This window comes from Periplaneta americana, chromosome 14 (assembly GCF_040183065.1).
Source record: "Periplaneta americana isolate PAMFEO1 chromosome 14, P.americana_PAMFEO1_priV1, whole genome shotgun sequence".
In the NCBI taxonomy this organism is placed as follows: Eukaryota; Metazoa; Arthropoda; class Insecta; order Blattodea; family Blattidae; genus Periplaneta; species Periplaneta americana.
In genome coordinates this window covers 144,300,842-144,325,589 of record NC_091130.1, presented here as the reverse complement: position 1 = coordinate 144,325,589, position 24,748 = coordinate 144,300,842, and the positions used below count along the sequence as shown (strand labels likewise).

The window sequence follows — 24,748 nt, the reverse complement described above, 5'->3', positions numbered from 1 at the left end:
AGAGGGTAAGTCTGAGCGTGGAATTTGATAAGGTATTGAACGTGTTAGGAACTAAAAATCTGTAAAGGACAACTGGAGCAGTGGTGTAATAAGAATGTCTTTTTATATATGAGTGCGGCTAATACACGCGAAAATACGGTATAGATCTAGTAGAGGGTAAGTCTGAGCGTGGAATTGGATAAGGTATTGAACGTGTTAGGAACTGAAAATCTGTAAAGGACAACTGGTGCAGTGGTGTAATAAGAATGCTTTTTTTTCGAAATTCCTTTTTGGTATTTTATTTACAATCCTCACTTCTCTAGGCGGAAGCGGCGGTGCTGGTCATGTAATCGCTGACGCACGAGTTTATGTCCTGGATAATCTGCTGCACCTGTGTTGCGGTTGCTTTCGCCTGGTCGGCGCAAGTGTCCAGCTCCGTCTTGAGCTGAGGGGCCAGCTTTATTATCTCGCCCACGTCCTGCGTGATGACGCTGATGTCATTTTTGGCATCGTCGATAATGGGGATTGAGTTAAGGGCGAAGCAGGGCAGGGCAGTGACGAAGCTCGCTCCGCTGGGCAAACACTTGGCCACGAGCGAAGCAATTATGGTCTCCAGATCCGTTACCTTCTGAACAGCCTCGGTAAGATTGGTAACCAAAGGCTTTCCAGTTGCTACCACGCTAGAAACGCAGCTCTGGACATCGCTCTCTGAGAACACGACAGAATACAGATAAACCAAACTCGAATTCAAATTACAATACAATACAATAGAAGGATGGCACTTCAAATTAAAAACAATGTATGGGCTATTCCATAATATGAAATCGATCAGTATAAACCTCGCATTTTTTAATACTCTAATTTTTTCCCTATTTATACAAGGTGCTGAGGAGAGTGCATTTTCAAAAACACTATCGAAAGTCAAACGGTTTTCGTACTATTGAGCGACAAATTTAGCGTATTTTATAAAAACAAGCCTCTTTCAGCGCTCAGAACTCTGGAACCATTTACTGCAGAACATTGAACGGGAGCTCATTTTGAAGCTGACAATTATTTCTTTATTTATTTATTTATTTATTTATTTATTTATTTATTTATTTATTTATTTATTTATTTATTTCTTTATTTCTTTATTTATTTATCTTATTTATTTATTTATTTATTTATTTATTTATTTATTTATTAAACTGGTAGAGATAAGGCCATCAGGCCTTCTCTTCCCTCTACCAGGGGATTACAACTACAATATAAAGAATACAATTACAATTATAATTACATTTAGTAGGTTATGATAAGTAATATTTATTTTTATTGTATACAGAGAGACTGATAATCTGATTTTTCTTCTTTTAGGCTTTTTGCCCATTTGTAAAACTGTAAAAAAATATTGAGAAAAAACCTTGCATTATTGAGAGGGATTCGGCATTGTTTGCTTAGTGGCTCGGCAATAAGTTTCGAGGGTATTAAATAAATTATTTTCACACGCCTAGACTTGAACGGCACAACACAGCACGGACTGGCCGAGAGATGAAGATAAGCGAGCGTTGGGCGTCATTTTACTCCTGTGTTTATGAAAACCTGTGATAAAGCTAGCCCAGCTATGCGCTACTAGACGAAACATCACATGTTTATGTCTCCTGGCCTTGCTTGCCTAGGCTAGCTCCCGCCTCACAGTCAGCTTGTTACTTCACGCGCGTACTATTTATTTTCTTTATTTGATTTTTCAATACTCTCTTATTAACGGTGCACCAGTAAAAAATACGTGTTTATTTGTACTTTCAATGAGGAATCTAACTATATATTTTAAAAATATTTTTTCGTGGGCAAAGGTGTCTTAATTAAGAAAAATCTAAATTTCTCCATTTCCATAAAAAGTAAGAAAAACTGTTTACATGTCAATATAAACTCTAACTATTCAGCATCAAAATAAACCATGATTTTGATCATTGGGTGAAAGGGTTTCGGAGCCACAACAGTTTAAAGTTGCTAATTTTATGAAAATACGATAAATTAAAATATTTTTAATTTAAACACTATGAAGTTCTAATGCTTCAAACTTTGCACAAAGCATTGTATCATAGTTGTCTACGGACAGAAAAAGTTTCATTGTATTTAAAAATTGCAAGGTCAATTTTCTCTATATTTCGGTCGATTTGATATGGAATAGCCCTATAGTAATTCACCATGCTAACCTATGGAAGTTCATAGAAAACTTGCAGAAGGACCAAAATGACAATCAGTTATTAATAAATGAATTAATGGCAGGTCATATGGCAATACGTCATCCCATAAAGAAGTCCTAAGTTTTAAATTCAAGACACATCGAGGAAATTGTGCTCAATTACCATGTATATAGAGAAAACGGTGACGTTTACAGATATCTTGGAGGCATTATTTATCGGTTGAAACTGTATGCAGAAGAACGTCCTTATGATGAAAACGATAATGAAGCAAATTAATGGTATTTTTATAACTAGGCTTCGAGACTTCGGACCCGATAGAGCAGTTCAGTGGGAAATCTGCATAACGGCGTACTGAGTATATAATCTTTTCGCTGTAAGAAAAATCCTAATGTAAACAATAGCACGTGACTGAAGTGAGGCTTCATTGGCCGCTGTTTGGCGCCATAGATTCTCAGTACGTGTTCCCACCTACTGTTGTACATTCTGTTTCATGTTAAACATTTCCCGTTACTCGTCAAGTAGGCCTAACCTCACTACTCTGCATCCGTTTGCGTTGGAAACATTTACTTTATAATTACTTCAATTAAATTATTTTTAAGTCTTATGTCTTCACAATGGACAGTTGAGGACACAGAAGCCATACTTCAGCACCACGTGCTTACGTGAACAGCTACAAGCTCAAATGACGCAAGCTTGTTACAAGAACAGACTACCTCGGTATTACTGTTGGTATTCATCCGCGTTCATAGTACATAACAAAATATAAAAGTAGCTTTTCTTTTACATAGCGTTTTATACATGAGTGAAGTTAAATGTTTCATCGTGTTTAACAACTAGAATTCAACTTTTTATTTTGAAATAATACAAGTTTGTGGTTTCCAAATACGAACTATATTTTCCTGCGTCATGTGATTGTTTCGACTGGGAGCCAATCACGGGTATGACAGCAACGTGTTTATGTTTACATTAGGATTTTTCTTACAGCGAAAACAGTATAGTGGTGAAGCGTACAGTGGGTGGGGGTACTGTAGAATGAATGACAACAAATACGCAAAGGAAAACGCTCTGGATTTGAAGGTTCTGATGAATAATTTGGTTTTCATACAGACCTATTTTCAAACTGTGTCTGGAACTATTACACGGTTAGAAAATTCAGAGCAAGAGATGCCGGAAGCCCTCAAATTAGTTGAGGAAATGACACAGAGAATTAATGAGACATCAAGTACACCGGTTACTGAACGTGTAAAACAGAAGTGGAAATCAATTTTATGTAAAAATAACGGATATGGAACATTGTGTAATATAAACAGCAAATTAGTGGACAAGAGTCACCCGAGAATGAAGGACTGTCTCTTAGAGACTGCAATGATGTTAGGTTTTTTCGTTTTGCTCCTATCACATCATGCGATGTAGAGGGCAGCTTTTTACAATACAAACTGTGTTTGGCAGATAACCGAAAAAGATTTATGTTTGAGACACAGAAAATGTATCTTGTACCGTAGTACATTGCATTCGGTACTGTAACTGCACTTCCTAAAGACGACCAATAGTATAAATGAAGATATTACAACTGCTACATGTTTATTTCCACCATTAACACTGTCTATATTTAAACACAAATGCTTATAAAAGACAGGAGAATAAATGCTTTTCACATTTTTTTGACATTGTCATTGTGTAATGCATATTTACTTTCAGAATCTTGTGTTCCCCCATACTACCGTACTCTACTCTAAACAGCAACGTTGTTATCCCAACACATCTCTACCTTTCACTACCTGCAGCGAGTCAACAACCTATAGTACAGGGACATCATTTTATTTTTACTTCAATTTTTATTGTACCTGAGTTTTTGAATGTACTTCACTCTCACCCCCTCTACTAGTAAACTTCCAACCGTCCATCACACAGAACCGTCCACCACAGTACGTTCCAGAAATATGTTCCCGTTTTCCAGTGACGAAAGAGCTTTCAATACTGAATCATATATTCGCACAGATACTGTCGTCCGTTTGCCTAGGTCGCATCCCGGGGGAACCTCTTCTGTTCGCCCCTCTGCAAAGTCTAGTAGCTGGGCTGTCTTAGCTCTTTTCTGAAAACATTAATTTCTGTTAGGAATTGGACATCTACGTAATATTATAAAATTGTTTAAAATAACTTAAATAAAAGGGCCTCGTTAAGTCATTAACTGTCACGTGATTCCCCTCCCCCTTTCTACGACCCTCCGACATAACCACTTGAATGGATAGAAGATAGCATTTCTGAGTAATTTTATTTTTTCGGATCGGGCAGAAGTGAAGATTAAATTTACAGTACGTAAGGTACTCTTTTATAGAGTAGGTATAGAATTATTTCAACATGAGTTACTCGTACGAAGGACGAAAATGGTAATTGGCATTAGGTACCTTAATCTATAGTGCGATAATATGCACAAAAGAATTGAAGCCTGTTTCGAAATGAACGGCCACCATTTTCAAAAATGTGTTTAAATATCCATATTATGATTATTTTTTAATTTAGCTTCATTCTCTATATTGTACGCTAATGTGCTGTAGACAGTATAATATACACTGCATAATGAATACGTTCTCATGGATAACTCAGTTCGTGAGTAAAAACACTCATTCTTAATACAGTACTGTATTTTGATTAAACAAAACCTAATGAAAATAATCAAACTCAAAATTGTAATATTTCCTAGTTTACATAAAGGATGAACTACTTTTCTTCCCTCCTATACCTAGTAGAGTGATTTCTATTTTACGCCAGTATCATCGAACTTCAGTCTTGGAAGGGGGAGCAAGCGGTGTTTCCGGTTCTAGATCTTTAATCCGAAGATATAACCAGGTTAATGTTAAAAATGTTAGTAAAAATAAAATGATGTCCCTGTACATGCACAGTAAACTTATTGTATCGGGTCCAAAGTCTCGAAGTCTGGTTATAAACTTACTATTGAATACAAACTCACCTGCCGTTTGTATAATTGCCTTGGCTTTGTCTTCGTTGTTGGCAACGCAAGTTTTGACTCCTTCTCCTAATGCCTCAGCCTTATCTTTCAAGTCATTCACCTTGTCTTCAATTAGCTGCTTCAGATCGTCGAAGATGTCTATGGCATTCTGCACGGCCTGTTTTGCCCTATCTTCTATTTCCTGTATGATGGCCGCCGCTTTCTTCGCGAGTTCTTGCGCCTGTTGTTTAATTTGCTCCACAATTTTCTCGAGGTTGTTTATTATTTCATCTATCTTGTTTTTGGCTGCGGTTTCAACAAGAGACAGTTTCGATGAGCTGTCATTTATGAAGTCGCTGAGACCACGGCGAAGTAGAACAGAAGCACAGCTTGCCTGAAATCAGGATCCATCGAAGAAACCATTCCGGAAGTTAACAAATGTAAATACCTCGGAATAACATTTAGCAGCGATCTCGGCTGGGGGGAACACGTTACAGACACAGCGGGAAAAGCATGGAGAGCGTTACACTTTGTGATGAGGGTACTAAGAAAAGGTTCTGATAAATCCAAAGAGATTGCATATAAATCACTAGTACGTCCAGTAATGGAATATGGTGCTGCATGTTGGGATCCTTACAGATTAGAACATATTAAGACACTGGAAAAGATTCAAAAACGGGCTCTTAAGTGTTGTCGGAAAAATTCACCATTAAAATGGGACACACTCACGGACAGGAGAACGCGAATTCGATTATGCGCACTGTTCAAAACATACAGAGGTGAGCCTGCCTGGAAAGAAATAAAAAATAGGTTGCAGCCGCCAAATTACTCTTCAAGGAACGACCACTCATATAAATTGAGGGAAAGAAGGCAGAGGACGGACACTGGAAAGTTTTCTTTTCTCAATCGTACTATCAGGGACTGGAATGCTTTACCTGCAGACTTACTAAAGGCTTTACCAACAACCAAAAATGTATTTAAAAATAGGCTTAAGGACCTTACTAATAGACGGTAATTATACACAGTACTTAAAGGGTGTAAACGATATGTTGTTATTGAAGTGTTGTATCAGTGAAGAATTATGTTGTGTCAGTGAAGTGTGTTGTATCAGTGAAGAAGTATGTCGTGTCAGTGAAGTGTGCTGTGTAAGTGAAACGTGTTCCTGTCAGTGAAGCTGTATAGGTTATAGTGGCAGTGCAAAGTATTTGAACAGTGAAATGTTTTTGAAGTGTTAGTGAAATCAGGATAGAATCAGTGAAATGTGTCGTAGTTCCAGTGCAGTGAGTGAGTTGACAGCGAAATGAGTGTAATGTTGAAAGGTACTTGTGCAGATATGAACATATACTCGTGGATTTTAGTTCGATCTTAGTTTTAAGATACAAACTAGAATATTTCAAATGTTATTTTAAGTGATCGTTTCATTTAATTTAGTATATTCCCTGTTGTTGTTATTATTATTATTATTATTATTATTAGTATTAATTATTAGTATTATCATTATTGTATTTTTAATTAATAAGTTTATTATTGTCATTATTGAGTGTAATTAGTTACCACTGCCACCGGGTATATACCCATTGCAGTGTGAATAAATACATACATACATACAAATATCAGAAAAGATACGTTGAACTCAGACATTGTTTCGCTCCTTCCTCAAGTCGTTCTTGAAGTCATCAGGAAATCCATAATCGGAACTGTACTTAACTCAGATGTGTCCAAAAATCTTGACTGAATAGTGAATGCAAGAATACTATGACACAGTTCCGCAATCAATGTCCCATTATCAAGAGAAAATCAAAACTCGAGTGGGATTTAATTGAATCATTCGTTGTTGAAAGGAACTAATTCCACATTTTTGTCAATTTATTTTTTTTATCGATTTGTAATGTAGAAAGCAAGCTGCATCTATTGGGGTTGGAACGGACTTATTACTCCTATTCCTTGTGCTTTATTTGAGGTGGTCAATCTTGTCATTCGGTGTTGAAAGGAACTAACTCCTGTAGATAGTGCTTTTCAACACGGAACGACGAAGATTCCGGGTTGGCGGCCCTGTGCTAACAGTCAATATTTCGCGGGTTTTATGAGTCTGCAGAGACTGATTGTTGATAACTAGTTGTTTGTCGCATTAAATGTTCAGATTTGATTATTCTGTACTTGATAACATTATAAGATAATGGAAGAAGGAATACACTAGAAATTGTAATCTTAGTAGCCTATTACAGAAGGTCTATCCTGAAGGACGAGTTCCAATCAAAACAAGCAAACTAGGAGATGTGAGGAAAGTTAGTCGTTATGTTACTACATCAGGAGATAGCAAAGATTTCTATGATGAAATATTGCAGTGGACAACGGAACAAAAGAAAACCTACTTTATTGAAAACAGTAATTTATTTGTACTGTTGTTCTGTATTTACCCAAGAATAATATTAGTTAATTCAATCAAATAGTATGGATATTTTAAAAACGTTGTTTTGTTTTATGAGTTATTCTCATTACAAAGGTGTATGACTACTGTAAACATTCTTTGTATTTTGTAAAAATAATGTATGTTATAATGCACCATGCAAGTAATATGTTTCATAGTTGATTTTTTCCTTAAGACATGCATTATAGACGATTTAATAAATTCCCAATTTGTTCTTATAGGCCAAAATGTGTTTACATTTTTATAAATAGAGCATTTCCATGTTGAAAGGAACTAAGTCCAATGACGTGTTTCCTAGATTAGAAAGATCCTAATGACCGTGTGAATATTTTTATGATTCTAAACTAATTCTGTATGCCTATATTTTATGTGCACAATATATGTTGGTTTAATCTTCGTTAGATTACTCACAAAACAGTTTTTTTCTATTATCTCAAAACTGTAAAAAGTGGACTTGGTTCCTTTCAACAATAACCGATTCAATTGAATATTACACGATTAGAAGAAAGTATATAAAGATTAGAAGTAACGAAATACTCCAATACAATGAAATATTAATTGATTTACGAAAATACAACTGTCTTCAAATGTAATATTGTACCATCTCAACATTACAAATATTACGCTAGATGCCAGTAGTGTGTTATGATTAGCTGTTTTCTTGTTATCAGTTGCGCCAACTATGGTTTCTTAATTGAACTCTGTAGGCGGTTACTAGTCAAGAAGGTTTTGTTGATTCAGTTTCATTTTTATTAAAAAGTTGCATTCCACTTCAATTATCCGGATCCCAGTAATCAACGTCACTTGGCAGTTGATTTGTAATAAATCTTAGTATTAAACAATCTCTGATACGTGACTGTCCATAATATCATATAGCAGAAGCTATAACGTAACCTAAATAATATAAACAAGTGTTAGAAAAGTTTTAATTAACGATGATGAAATAAAAAATAAACATGAATAATTTTAAAAGAAACAATTGAGGCATTGACATGGGAAAGGTCGTAACTGCCAAAAATTCGAATTTTTAGGTTTTTCATTGAGAAGGTAGTAAATGGCCATGCCAATGGCACAGAGAAGGTAGTATACCCGTATGTAATGAAACGAAGTTGGAAACGTAGTCACTAGATGTTGTAAGTTGTATGTGCACAGCTGTTGGCGCGGAGAAGGTAGTAACTCCTTTTACAACATCAGAGTGTGTCTAGACAAATATGGACTGATAACTGTGCAGGGCAGAATAAGAATCGGGTAATTCTAATGGTCCTGATTTACATTATTGCCAAGAAACATTTTGATTCAGTGGACTTGAAATTCCTGGTTTCAGAACATTCCTACACGCCATGTGATAGGGAATTTGGCATCATAGAGAAAAGAAAATAAGGAGGCAAGACCATGGTTCCAGAAGAGGTAAGGCCTAATAATGTAATAATGATGAAGGATGAGGATTTCTTCGACTTTTCTGCAGAATGTGACAAGTTTTCTAATACAACTCCTATCAAAATCAGCACCCTCAACAGGATTAGACTCTCAAGAGCTGATTTTCCTCTAATAAAAACAAGACAGTCATTTAATGACCTTGAAATGTGGACAGAGCACAGGATTTTTAAGAAAGGACAGTCATTAACGTCAATCACTAACTTGCATTGCTTGCAACGCCTTGAAAGAAGACCAGTCGTCCCTGATGCCAAAAAGAGAGACTTGTTATCTATGTTAGACTTCCTCGATGAAAAGTATCATGCATTTTACCGAAAAATTTGTGTATAATGTATAAATAACGTTAATTCTCAGTTTGACTAAGGAGTGATTTCAATGTTGTATTTTCATAAAATAGGATTTCACAGATAAATATGTGCCAGACTTTTCAAATTTCATATGTAACACAAACATGAGTGTATGCCTTTCATTTAAAGCAGTTTCTGTAATAATGTAAGTGAGAAAGTGTTCATAAATTTGTTTTTTGCTTCCCCTGAAAAATTTTGTTTTTGGCAGTTACTACCTTTCCCATGTCAGCGCCTCAATTATTGAAAATACAATTTTCATTTCAATGTTTCGGTGGTTGGTGGTTCAGTTGATGTTAGATTGGATGTGTGCGTAAAAGAAATGGAACTCGTTGATGTACATGGTATATTCCAAGCATGTTGTGACCACGAAATTTTAAACATCACGTACATGAAGCATTTAGACTTCTACAGCTGGAAGAGAACGGTTGAAGATGGCGACGTTGCTTTGTTTCTCAAGACGAGAGCAGAAAAGGTCTTAGCTTGTAAATCAAAGTCGGCTACTTTCTATTGTCATCGGTCTGGGTATACCTTACTTTATTTCAAGGAGTGCAGTTCGGTGGCTCCTTTGAACACCCACTTACAGATTTACGACTTCCTACACAAACAACTCTGATAATTCCATCCTGTCCCCTCGTCCCAACATTGCACAGTTGCCACAATCCTGGTGACCTTCGAAATTATGCAGCGAAACTGACGGGATTCTTGAAATTCGGAAAAGATGCGGCAACTCTGCCTCCACATGGATTTGACGGGCACCTGTCAATTCTTCTGAACGAGGGTTGTGATTGGTTACTAGTAAGAGAAGACAAGATTTCCGTCACAGTAAGGAAGACATTTATTTATGACAATCAATTAGTAGGGGGCAGTAGAGGGTCTGTCGGCAAAGTCCTTTCTATGAAACTGCACCCCATGAAAAAAAATAAAGTATACTATACCTTATTTTATTTCAAGGAGTGCAGTTCGGTGGCTCCTTTGAACACCCACTTACAGATTTACGACTTCCTACACAAACAACTCTGATAATTCCATCCTGTCCCCTCGTCCCAACATTGCACAGTTGCCACAATCCTGGTGACCTTCGAAATTATGCAGCGAAACTGACGGGATTCTTGAAATTCGGAAAAGATGCGGCAACTCTGCCTCCACATGGATTTGATGGGCACCTGTCAATTCTTCTGAACGAGGGTTGTGATTGGTTACTAGTAAGAGAAGACAAGATTTCCGTCACAGTAAGGAAGACATTTATTTATGACAATCAATTAGTAGGGGGCAGTAGAAGGTCTGTCGGCAAAGTCCTTTCTATGAAACTGCACTCCATGAAAAAAAAATAGAGTATACACTCCCAAAGTTTCGCCTGATAGCAGAAAGCGAGAGCTGAAAATAAAGGGTTAATAAAAAATCGATGGCTACTGTCCTGCAAGGATGAAAACAATTTTCCATGATGATGGGCGGGTACTTGTGGAATATTGTGCAACGCATGTGGGTCATAAAAATGAGTTAGCCCAGTTACATCTACATTCCGATGAACGCAAAGAAATTGCCACTAAAATTGCAATGAAAGTGCCATATGACGAAATCTTAACAAATGTACGGTCTTCTGTGACCAAAGAAGAACTGAAGCGAAAACATCTAATAAGAAAACATGATCTGTATAACATCGAGAGAGAATTTTCTTTGAACAATGAAGCAGTTAGACACTCCAATGATACAGTCAGTGTGGAGGCTTGGGTAGAGGCAGAAAAACAGTCGGATAACAGTTTCATTTTAATGTATAAGCCACAGGGTATCATTCTACAACTTCTGAAAAATGATTTTATTCTTGGAATAATGACAGAGTCACAAGAAGAAATACTTAAAAAATTCGGGTCAGACATCATAATACGGGGACATCATTTTATTTTTACTAACAGTTTTAATATCAACCTGGCTATATCTTTGGATTAAAGGTCTAGAACCGGAAACACCGCTTGCTCCCCCTTCCTAGACTGGATTTCGATGATACTGCCGTAAAATACAAACAAATCACTTTACTAGGTATAGGAGGGAAGAAAAGTAGTTCATCCATTTATGTAAACTAGGAAATATCGCAATTTTGAGTCTGATAATTTTCATTAGGTTTTTGTTTAATCAAAATACAGTACTGTATTAATACTTAGTGTTTTTACTCACGAATTGAGCTGTCCATTCGGACGTATTAATTATACAGTGTATTTTGTACTGTTACAGCACATTAGCGTACAATATAGAGAATGAAGTTAAATTCAAAAATAATCATAATATGTATATTTAAACACATTTTTTTTAAATGGTGGCCGTTCATTTCGATACAGGCTTAAGTTCTTTTGTGCATATTATCGCAATATGGACTAATTCCAATTACCAGTTTCGTCCTTCGTACGAGTAACTCATGTTGAAATAATTCTATACCTACTCTATAAAAGAGTACGTTACGTACTGTAAATTCAATCTTCACTTCTGCCCAATCCGAAATGATAAAATTACTCAGAAATGCTATCTACTGTCCGTTCAAGCGGTTTTGTCGCAGGGTCATAGAAAGGGGGGGGGGGAATCACGTGACAGTTAATTACTTAACGAGGTCCATTTATTTAAATTATTTTAAATAGTTGTATAATATTACGTAGACGTCCAATTCCTAACAGAAATTAATGTTTTCAGAAAAGAGCTAAGACAGCCCAGCTACTAGACTTTACAGAGGGGCTAACAGAAGCAGGTGGGAGAAATCGGGATGCGACATAAGCAAACGGACGACAGTACCTGTGCGAAAATATGATCCAATATTGAAAGCTCTTTCGTCACTGGAAAACGTGAACATTTTTCTGGAACGCACTATACTCACTAACTCAGTACTACATACGCGGCCTCGGTTCTGTGTGGAGGACGCTTGGAGTTTACTAGTAGAGGGGTGGGAGTGAAGTACATTCAAAAACTCAGGTACAATAAAAATTGAAGTAAAAATAAAATGATGTCCCTGTATATGCATCGACAGTATTCATGGCATGAGTGCTCACTGCTTCGAAATGACAACTTTGCTTGTTCTTGACAATCTAAGGCAAGGATACCCTTGTGCCTTTTTTATATCCAATCGAATGGATTCTACAAGTCTGAAGATATTTTCCGAAGCTGTGAAAAGAAAAGTTGGCAATATAAGTTGTAATGTATTCATGTCAGACATGGCAGACACTTATAACGCTTGGCAAGACATAATGGGCAATGCAAATAAATGTTTATATAGTACAGGGACATCATTTTATTTTTGCTTCAATTTTTATTGCACCTGAGTTTTTGAATGTACTTCACTCCCACTCCTTCTACTAATGAATTTCAACCGTCTTCCACACAGATCCAAGACCACATATACAGTCATAGTAGCCTTACCGTCACAGTACTTTCCAAAAATATGTTCGAGTTTTCCAATGACGAAAGAGCTTTCAATATTGCATCATTTTCGCACAGGTACTGTCGTCCATCTGCCTACGTCGCATTCCGGTTTTCCCCACCAGCTTCTATTCGCCTCTCGGTAAAGGCTAGTGGCTGGGCTGTCTTAGCTCTTTTCTGAGAACATTAATTTCTGTTAGGAATTGGACATATACGTAATATTATACCCATACAACTGTTTAAAATAACTTAATTAAAAGGGCCTCGTTAAGTAATTAACCGTCACGTGATTTCCCTCCTTTCTACGATCCTGCGACATAACCACTTGGACGGACAGTAGATAGCATGTCTGAGTAATTTTATCTTTTCGGATCGAGCAGAAGTGAAGACTGAATTTACAGTACGTAAGGTACTCTTTTATAGAGTAAGTACAGAATTATTTGAACATGAGTTACTAGTACGAAGGACGAAACTGGTAATTGGAATGACATACATTAGAACTGTAGCCTGTATCGAAATAAACCGGCACCATTTTGAAAAATGTGTTTAAATATCCATATTATGATTATTTTTTAATTTAACTTCATTCTCTATATTGTACGCTAATGTGCTGTAGACAGTATAATATACACTGCATAATGAATACGTCCACATGGACAGCTCAGTTCGTGAGTAAAAACACTCGTTGTTAATACTGTAATGTATTCTGATTAAACAAAAACCTAATAAAAATTATCAAACTAAAAAGGATGAATTACTTTTCTTCCCTCCTATACTCGTACCTAGTAAAGTGATTTGTTTGTATATTAGGCCATCGAACTCCAGTCGTGGAAGGGGTTAGCAACCGTTGATTCAAAGGTATAGCTAGGTTAATATCAGAATGTTAGTAAAAATAAAATGATGTCCCTGTACTTGGCATGTACTTAGAGCCTGGCGGAAGAATCTTTACAAAATTAAAGATTCAGAAAAGCAGAAACAAACATACGATTTGTTAAGGACCCTTTTACAAGAGACCGATGAAACTGCATTTCATCGTATGTTAGATGCAAGTATGCAACAACTGTATGAGGACGAACTAACAAAAGATTTTTCATTTTATTTTCAGCAAAATTATGTAAAGTGTTGTAATTTTTGGACTTACTGTTACCGGCTAAACGCTGGTATCAACACAAATATGCATTAGGAATCTATGCACAAAACCCTGAAGCATCTCTTCTTGAGAGGCAAAACAGTCAAAAGAATGGACAAAGCAATACATGCTATCACGCAATTAATTAAAACAAAATTATTTGACCGCCTAATCATTTGTGAAAAAGGGAAAGTAACTTCCAAATTGAAAAATCTTCGAGCCCGCCATAATAAATCCATGGAGATGAGTTCTGACCTGGTGCTCGCAAATGGTGACAATAGTTGGACTGTTGCCTCGTCATCATCTCAGGTTCCTCAGTTGTACACTGTGAATCTTGTTGAACCCAATTGTCAATGTTCTCTTATATGTAAACACCGCTGTGCTTGCATTCATAAGTTTAGTTGCATATACAGGGACATAAGTTTATTTTTACTTCAATTTTTATTGGACCTGAGTTTTTGAATGTACTTCACTCCCACCCCTTCTACTAACGAAGTTCCAACTGTCGTCCATATAGAACCGAGGCCGCAGTACTGAGTTAGTGATTATAGTACGTTTCAGAAATATGTTCGCGTTCTCCAGTGACGAAAACTTCCAATATTGAATCATATTTTCGCACAGGTACTGTCGTCCGTTTGCCTACGTCGCATCCCGATTTCCCCCACCTGCTTCTGCTCGCTCCACTGTAAAGACTAGTGGCTGGGCTTTCTTAGATCTTTTCTGAAAACATTAATTTCTGTTAGTAATTAATTGGACGTCTACGTAATATTATCCAACTGTTTAAAATAACTTAAATAAAAGGGCCTCGTTAAGTAATTAACTATCACGTGATTTCCCCCCTTCTCTACGATCCTGCGACATAACCAATTGGACGGACAGTAGATAGCATGTCTCAGTAATTTTATCAGTGCGGGTCGGGCAGACGTGAAGACTGAATTTACAGTACGTAAGGTACTCTTTTATAGAGTAGGTACAGAATTATTCCAACATGAGTTACTAAGTATTAAGGACGAAACTGGTAATTGGAATTAGATGCAATAGTCTATAGTGCGATAATAGGCACAAAAGAACTGAAGCCTGTATCGAAATGAACGGCCACCATTTTCAAAAATGTGTTTATATATCCATATTATGATTATTTTTCAATTTAACTTCATTCTCTATATCGTACGCTAATGTGCTGTAGACAGTATAATATACACTGCATAATGAATACGTTCGCATGGATAACTCAGTTCGTGAGTAAAAACACTTATTGTTAATACAGTACTGTATTTTGATTAAACAAAACCTAATGAAAATTATCAAACTCAAAATCGCGATATTTCCTACTTTACTTAAATGGATGAACTACTTTCCTTCCCTCTTGTACCTAGTAAAGTGATTTGTTTGTATTTTACGCCAGTATCATTGAACTCCAGTCGTAGAAAGAGGTAGCAAACGGTGTTTCCGGGTCTCAATCATTAATCCGAAGGTATAGCCAGGTCAATATTAAAAATGTTAGTAAAAATAAAATGATGTCCCTGTATATTGACGCAAGCATTAGGTGGAACTGTGTAAGCACATACACTTAGTTTGTCGGTCACTGGGTACTACTTGTGGGCCATAAGATGCAATCAAAGATTCAGATGTGCTGATAATTGAAGAAGATCCAAATTTTTCCGAAAAAAAAATGCTATATTAAATGAAGTGGGAAGCAGTTCATTTACAACAAGTGATGTAGAAAAACTGAAGACTGAAGTTTCAGGAGAATTTAATTCTATTTTGGTGAAATTGAATTCAATAGAAGAAATAAATATACTCAGGAAAGCTATAAGAGGTGTAGCCCCGATCATTAATGCAGCTAAGCAGAATTCTGTGAAATCAGCCTTGCCACAACCATCTAAATGCAACCCAAACAGAAATATTGATCAGCAAATCCGTTTCATTTCAAAGAAAAAAAACATAAGACCGCAAAAAAGCGTTTCAAGACACCTTCAAAACAGGAAGTACTGAAACTTACCGTTAAAACAACAATGTCGTCAGTGAATGTAGAATAAAGTGTTTTGTGCGAGATCGTGCGTATTTTCTTGTTTTCCGCACAGAATCAATACGCGGTAAGTGTGAAATACCACATTCAGTATTCCCAACGTAACACACATAACAATTTCCCTCTTCTTACCGCTTAAGCGCGACATTCATTTTACTGCTTTAGGCTTTTAACATATTATTTTTAGAGACGTTTAACATAGTAATAATTATAAATTGGAAACTTACCATTGCAATTTCACCTAAATTGCAATGTTAATTATTGTTTTTAAATATTTGCAAAAATTAAGTAAAGTCTAATACTCCACGAAACTTACTGCATTCCTGATACAAGTAACATTAAGGAAGCCGTGAAAAAATCAACAAGATTCCAGATGCGGATGTTATTACTGCAATATGTTATATAAATAATATTGTTAAAATATTAAAATGAAAAATAAATCATTACATAACCTTACCGTTTGTTTTAAGTTCGCATTTATAGACTGGGGGGGGGGGCAAAAAGACATACGTATATCACGGCCTGCTGGAGTATAGTAAACACAGAAAACATTTTATAGCAACAATGTTGAAGAAAGATGTTTTGGTTTTCCGAAGTTGCCGTCATTAAACAGAAACCAACATGGAGATTTCATTGCAACTGGTTAGAAATTCGTCTTTCAAGTATGTAATAAACGATCTTCCCACAAAATAATGTACGATACACGAGCGGTATGTTTGTTTTCATGTTCTCGGAAATTAAAAAAGCTCAACTACGTTTCGCTTTTTCAATCTTTTCCTCGAACATGAAAACGTCAACATACCGCTCTTGTAACGCATATTACTATTGTACGTGTGTGAAAAGGGGTGAACTTCTACTGTACATATTATATATTAGGGCCTATAGGTAATAGGCTCTAGACTAGTGAATTTTTATTATTCGATGTATTGAACATAATTACAATTTAAAAAATGATATAGATATGCGTGTGGAAAGAACTGAGTTTCTGTATGGAGGCACGTGTTGTATAGGCTTAATAGGGCTATGTATTTTATCACGCACCGTACCATATCACCACAAAAGTAAACACTAAAAAATCGTGTTGTGAACTTTACTTTAGTAGGTTATTTTACGACGCTTTATCAACATCTTAGGCTATTTAGCGTCTGAATGAGATGAAGGTGATAATGCCGGTGAAGTGAGTCCAAGGTCCAACACCGAAAGTTACCTAGCATTTGCTCATGTTGGGTTGAGGGAAAACCCCGGAAAAAACCTCAACCAGGTAACTTGCCCCGACCGGGAATCGAACCCGGGCCACCTGGTTTCGCGGATAGACGCGCTAACCGTTACTCCACAGGTGTGGACAGTGTTGTGAATGATTAGTTCTTTTACATGAACATTTTAAATCCAACTTTGAAAATTATAGCGTCACTCCAAGGTACGTGCTGTATTTTGTTATTTTAGAAAATAAACATATTCTAATATGACTTTAATGACCATGATTTCTATTTTAACATTTGCAGTATATACGACGTAAGTTTGTTTACAGTAAACATAAACACTTAAATACTGTTAGTACCAAGAATTATTTTATTTGCCATTGCAAAATAGATTTAACTTTAAATATCACTCACTAAATTTATTTCGCTACTAGCCGTACCCGTGCGCTCCGCTGCACCCGTTAGAAATAAATATAAAGTAATTACATAATTAAAATAGGACATTTGATCCAGGGAACATTCGTGTTTGATAGAAGGATAAATCGTTTAATATGTTACTTAATTTAAATTGTATTTAACATATTAAAATGCCATCATTTTGATCCAGAGACACTCATTTGGTGTAATGACAATTCCTTTAACATGTTTCTTAATTGTTATTACCAATTATTTTTGGAAAAGGGAAAATTAACAGAAAAATTTTGGCTACAGATTTATTATTATGTTTATATTATATTATATTATGAAAAAGTGTGTTGATAACGGATGTATTCTAATTAGAAAGTTTTTAATTTGTTGTGGGAACTCTTGAATCTCAGGAGGATCAACTTTTACAACAGCGCAGCATAATCTGCTTGGTTCATTACCCAATTTTTTTGCATTGCATTTATTGCATATGTATTTTAACACGATTCAATTGAGCATAGTTAAAATTTGAATTATAAAATAATGGATTGCTAAGCTAACGTACTATTACTGCATACTAAATCAATACACTCTCGTTGTTCGTTAATTCTCTGAGAAAAAATTAAATATGTTCATAAACATTATTATAAGAAATACAGAACATGAATATACAGAATAACCTATCAAGTTTTCTGTGCATAAGAAGCTATTTTAATCTTACCTGTCCTCGATTCACTCAGAAGTTACTGTAATAACATTATAGCATTATGTCCATCTAGAGAAACTACACTTTCCAATGATGAATTAATAATTAATTATACAAATCGATTAATTTAGCTTCCGATATTATTTCATACAAACACAGAAACATTCTCTGTAGGCTATCTTTCATAGTTTTCGATTGTTGCTGCCCAAGGGCCCTTATAGACGAAGTAATTTGTTTTTTAATTCATTACACGGCCTTAGATGGCACCTATTTTAATTTTAAAACTCATTTATCTCATTAAATATCAGTCCTATCAAAATTTTTCAAGGAATAAAGCTTATCGGAAATTATTTTTAAAGAAACTTTTGTTATGTAACATTTTTCACAGAAAACAATAATAAGCGAGATATTTCGATTTATTTAATTCAGGCACCCTTATAACCCCCCTTTTAAATATTGTATTTTGAATGCCATATAGCCTAAAATCTAAGTTACAACGAACGTAATTTATATTTCAATTTTCATCGAAATCCGTTGAGCCATTATCGCGTGAAAAGGTAACAAACATACAGACAGACAGACATACAAACAAAAATTTCAAAAAAGCGATATTCGGTTTCAGGGAGATTAATTATATATGTTAGGATCAATTATTTTTGGAAAATCGAAAATTACCACAGAAATTTCGGCTACAGATTTATTATTAGTATAGATATGCAAATCTAATACCAAACACCTACTTCCCACAGCATTACACTTCTGAAACATCTTTCTTCACTCTCTTCCACCAACAAATTGCAAGATTTAAATGACCGGTAATAAAGCAAACTTTAGTGCGCATGCGCCAGCCGAGAGCCGGTGCTGTCAGTAGAGTCTAGTGTATTATTTAGTAAGGTACTCGTATTTGGTATAGATGCTTACTGCTTACTAAGCGTCTCCGTCCAGAGAGGGAATATGATACTGATTAGCTTAGCTGGGGACCTATTTTCAAGTGATGTATCTATAGCAGTAGGCACCAAGTACTACATGGGAGAAATAAGCTTGCAGCATAGATATCAAATTAATGTACAGGAATAATGGAGAAATAGAGTTGCTTAGAAAATTTAAGTAATTTTCGTCATGAAATGAACTCACCGGATTCTGAAGTTAGTCGCCCTAGGTGGGACTTAAGTTGAATGCAATGTCGAGATGAACAAAAATAGTTGAGTCGCTCAATGTAAAAACCGCGTAACTTCTAAAATTGCATATACCACTGCAATCTTACACAGATTTTTATCTTCCATGCAATTTCAACAGTGGCATCAAATGATTAGCTCGAATTCCGAAAATAGAATAGTACTTTGAAATGTTTACTCTACTTAAAAACTGTAAGTAGTCTTATGTATTTTAAGTTAAAATAATATGCACTCCTAAGATATTTTAATAAAAATCTGTTTATTAACCACATTGTTTCATACTAGGTAGGTGTATAAGTTATATCTTATTTAATTACAGTTACCTGAATACAGTGTTGAATTGGAATCACAACGCAACACAACTGAATTATGTATTGAAATTAATATTAATACCGGTATTACTAATTAATTATTAATTACGTTGAAATTTCAAAAGCTTAGTTACTCCCATTTCATCAGTTTTCTTTACTGCAAACCAAAATGATTGCTGCCAACATAACAATTAGAAAATAAGTGCCAAATGCCGTATTTGTCAGTACTCGAAATTCGAAATAAACTTGGTAAAAGAAAATTCAACTTGACATCTTGAAAATTACTATAAACGACTAGCATATGTAGTAATGGGGGGGGGGGGAAATTGTTAGGTTTCACACTTAGGGTATTAAGGGGAGAGGATGGTATTTTTTTTTTAACTTTTTTCCTGTTTGGTGTAAAATATTAATTTTTTGTATGTATAGAGCTCACAGCTCTAGCAACTCAACCAAAAATAAATATTTAAAAAAATATATTTGGGGGCCCAGATTTAAAAAAAAAATATACCCAATGCAGGATTTTACTAAAATCGACATATCTAAACCATTTTAAATGTAGATTCATAACGTTTTTTTGTAATGTACTTGCAAAAGTATGTTCTAAAACTGTCTGTAACAGAATTTTGATATTAGTCCCTACGTTTGTAAAATAAACAATTAAAATTTAATAACAATTTTCTGATTTCCTTTCTTGCAAACAAACGGACCTAGTTTTGAAAATGAAATCAATTAACAAAATTCTGTTACAGAGAAAAGTTTCCTAATAGTCTAAAGAATGTGTGTTTTAAATTTCATGCATGTATCTTTAACCCTTTCCAGCCCAATGATTCCATATGGCATCATACACTTTACCTGCTCTGAGAATGCATGTAAAATGCCAAATGACTCCATATGTTATCATAGCCATATTCTTAGTTATTTTTTAAGATAGCTGGCACCCCTGAAATGCCGAAACAAAACACTATCGGTCAGCGTTTCTCCTTCATGTCAAAATATTTTTTTTTAATTTTCAATTTAATTTGGGCTGGAAAGGGTTAATAGTTCAGAAGTTACATCCATTTTGTCTGGCAATGTAGCAAAAAAATGAAGTTACTGTAAACCGATAAAAGGGAGCGAGTGATTTAAAAATCCATAGCGCAGGAAGTTTAAAAATGGCGTCTCATCCGATAAGGGCACAAATACACACGAAATGTTATGCAATGCATTCCACACATATCAAAGAGTATTTTAAAGATTTTTTTTTTTTTTTTTTTGAAAATTCAATTTACCGGAAACAACAATAAAAGGGGGCGAGTGATTTAAAAATCCATAACATTGGAAGTTTAAAAATGGCGTCTCAACATCTGATAAGGGCACAAATACCTACAAAATATTCTGCTATGCATTCCTCACATATCACAGAGTATTTTAAAGATTTTTTTTTAATTTGCTCATTTTTCACCAAAAAATACCATCCTCTCCCCTTAAGTAAGCTGATCCGGACTATAGCTAATGGCGATAGTGGTAAATATTGGACTACCAAAGAAGACACTTCTGCATAGACGGCAATTCATTTCCTTACAAACAATTTCCATGCGAATATTTTCAAAATTTTCAATACACTATCTTCAGTAATACGTACAGTGCATGAGGATTAAGTTGGCGTGATTTCTACTGTCCTTGTCTGAGGTCCTTGTCTACCGACTGCCACCAGATGTGACGGGCAAGAGGTTTCCTTTTGTACAATTCTTGGAATGCCCTTTCTCCTCCCTTCTCCCTTCACACTTTTGCAAACCCAATTAGTGGATCTCTCAGTGGCGTCTCGGGGTTGTTCGAGTTCATTAGTTAGTAGTATTTTGTGAATAGTGAAGTGAGTTTGTATCTTTTTTTTATTAGGTTATTTTACGACGCTGTATCAACATCTCAGATTATTTAGCGTCTGAATGAAATGAAAGTGATAATACCGGTGAAATGAGTCCGGGGTCCACCACCGAAAGTTACCCAGCATTTGCTCGTATTGGGTTGAGGAAAACCAGGTAACTTGCCCCGACCGGGATTCGAACCCTGGCACCTGGTTTCGCGGCCAGACGCGCTGACCGTTACTCCACAGGTGTGGACGAGTTTGTATCTTGTTGTACCAATTTAATTTAATATAATTCACAAATTAAAATGTTTTCGGAGATACATGGTTTCACTGTTACCTTAAATATTGTAATGAGTGTTGTGCTCTTGTATTTAATAATAATGGTAGGCAATATGGGAAAACGCGGATAAGCCTTGAAGTCGGACGGTATGAACATGGTTATTAATGCACATAAATTCTTTACTGGAGAATATGAGGCACTGAAATGCGGAAAACAGACAATATCTGTGCCGAGTTTTATCGAAAGTACTGCTGCAGCGACAGATATATCATCTCGTGGTGTTAACAGGATTAAAATAGAAAAAACAAACAAACAAACAAACAAACCAAAAGGAAGCGCTAGAAAGCGGAAGCGGAAGTGGAAGTGTACTGCGAACTCCAGGAAAGAAACGCCCGAACAGAACTTTTAAAAAACGTGTGTAACAGGTTAAAAATGAGCGCACTTGCAAAAGTGACGAAAGAAAATTTGAGGAAGGCCTGTGAACGCATAGAAAAGGTTGAACAATTTTATTGGGCGAAGGATGGACTTGTGGATGGAAATTTATTATTCGTTCGTAATCAATTTGGAGACACGGACACGGACGAACTTTCTGGCGGAGTGGAGTCAGAATTTGAAGAGGAAGAGAATGCCGCCACTGGTAACTCGTGGTTGTTTGAAGGAGTGTCGACCATCATAAATGAGGGTAGAGAGAGATGGTGAGCATTCTCTCTCTTTCTAAAAGGGACTAGATAAGTAAATCCTCATGGACTGTATATACGGTATATTAGATTTACGAAAACATTCTATAAGGCTACTAAATAAATAGGCCTACACCTGAAAATTTCACTTTTCTACACAAAAAGTTGAGAAAAAATTTCTTTTGAATAAAAAAATCAAACTTGTGAAAAATGAACATTAAAATTAAAACTTACAGTCTTATAACGCACTTATACTTCTCAGGCAAATCTAAAAATTACCATGGATACAGTTTTAATAAGTTCTCTTCCCTTTATCTATTGAATCAGTGCTGGCCATCCCTGAATATAGCTCGACTAAGCGGCATATACCACCTCTTTCGTCTGTCTCTTTCCTTTACGCTGTAAAGCGCTCAGGCTCTTCTGGGCTCTAAAGCGCGCGCTTGCTCCTGTGGGCATCAATTGACATGCCTGATCTAGACTATACCCATTCTAAAAACTTCGTTATTCACCTAGTACTTCACTCACTTAACCTCTTACACGTACCTGTAACACAAGCAGTACAACACAAGCGGAGAGGACGATTTTAGCAGCCATTATTCGTTGAAGTCCCAGGAATTAGTGAGGAAATTCTGGTTTCAGTCGAAGCTCCAATTCAATTTATATTCCACTAAGCAATTGGTTGAATAACATATTTTCTGACGTAATAAATGAAAGCTGAGTCAACAATTATCGTTCTAAAAGTTTCGCAATTGGTAATACCAGAGAGTTCTACAGGTGAAACACGTCCAAAAAGATTTATAAGAAATCCTTGGAATTAGTATCAAACACATGTTCTGGATGTTGATTATTCCTCTATATACGTCAACATTATTAACTGATTCAAGGTAAAACACTTTGACTTGCAGCATTTTGTGTACGTTACAATAACTACTAGTGGCTTGTACAACAAATGCTGTAAATTTAGATAATTATAAGTTGAAATTATATTATTCATATTTATTTTCCAGAAAGATTACCAAACATTTTGAAATGTATTTGCTTCCATAATGATGAAGATGTAGCATTTAAAGCAACGTAGTAACTCAATAATCCTCTCAAAAATATCTCTTTTAAAAAGCTTTCTCTTTAAAGTCTTTTATGCTATAGTAATATACGTTACAAGAGCGGTATGTTGAAGTTTTCATGTTCAAGGAAAAGATTGAAAAAGCGAAACGTAGTTGAGCTTTTTTAATTTCCAAGAACATGAAAACAAACATACCGCTCGTGTATCGTACATTATTTTGTGCGAAGATCGTTTATTACATACCTGAAAGACGAATTTATAATTAGTTGCAATGAAATCTCCATGTTGCTTTCTGTTTAATGACGCCAACTTCGGAAAACCAAAATATCTTTCTTCAAAATTGTTGCTATAAAATGTTTTCTGTCTTTACTATACTCCAGCAGGCCGTGATATACGTCTGTCTTTTTTTTCCCCCAGTCTATAAATGCGAACTTAAAACAAACGGTAAGGTTATGTAATGATTTATTTTTCATTTAATTATTTTAACAATATTATTTATATAACATATTGCAGTAATAACATCCGCATCTGGAATCTAGTTGATTTTTTCACGGCTTCCTTAATGTTACTTGTATCAAGAATGCAATAAGTTTCGTGGAGTAGTAGACTTTACTTATTTTTTGCAAATATTTAAAAACAATAATTAACATTGCAATTTAGGTGAAATTGCAGTGGTAAGTTTCCAATTTATAATTATTACTATGTTAAACGTCTCTAAAAATAATATGTTAAAAGCCTAAAGCAGTAAAATGAATGTCGCGCTTAAGCGGTAAGAAGAGGGAAATTGTTATGTGTGTTACGTTGGGAATACTGAATGTGATATTTCACACTTACCGCGTATTGGTTCTGTGCGGAAAACAAGCAAATACGCACGATCTCGCACAAAATGCTTTTTCTTGAACACATCTATCTTCAGTTCTTTGAGTTCTCCCTACAGCAAAATGATATGCTTGGCAGCGATCTCAGATTTAATCGATTCAACCAAAGGAATATGAAATTAATTTGGTAAGATGCAGCTAAAATAGAAAGCATGACTCAATTTACTAACGCCTCTTCCATATTACTGCACTGCATCCTAGAAAAATCAGAGAATCACACATAAAAGTATCTACACCGCCCAGCCATTAAATATATAAAAAAAGACCCACACCACTTCAGTAATAACTATAAAAATTTTTCATTTTAATAGCAATATTGTTATGTTACGTAAGTTTTGT

The 24,748-nt window shown here is 35.5% G+C and overlaps 1 protein-coding gene across 1 annotated transcript; it reads right to left on the bottom strand.

Annotated features, from left to right (window-relative positions):
• Positions 1-249: 249 nt before the first annotated feature.
• On the bottom strand, positions 250-23,136 carry LOC138713803 (protein DR_1172-like). The gene is made up of 3 exons (XM_069846229.1): positions 23,012-23,136; positions 5,131-5,503; positions 250-687 (listed from the first exon to the last, which is right to left on the bottom strand). Exons 1-3 carry the CDS (start codon positions 23,060-23,062, stop codon positions 299-301), a joined length of 813 nt encoding a protein of 270 aa, XP_069702330.1. The 5' UTR covers positions 23,063-23,136; the 3' UTR covers positions 250-298.
• Between the last annotated feature and the right edge of the window lie 1,612 nt (positions 23,137-24,748).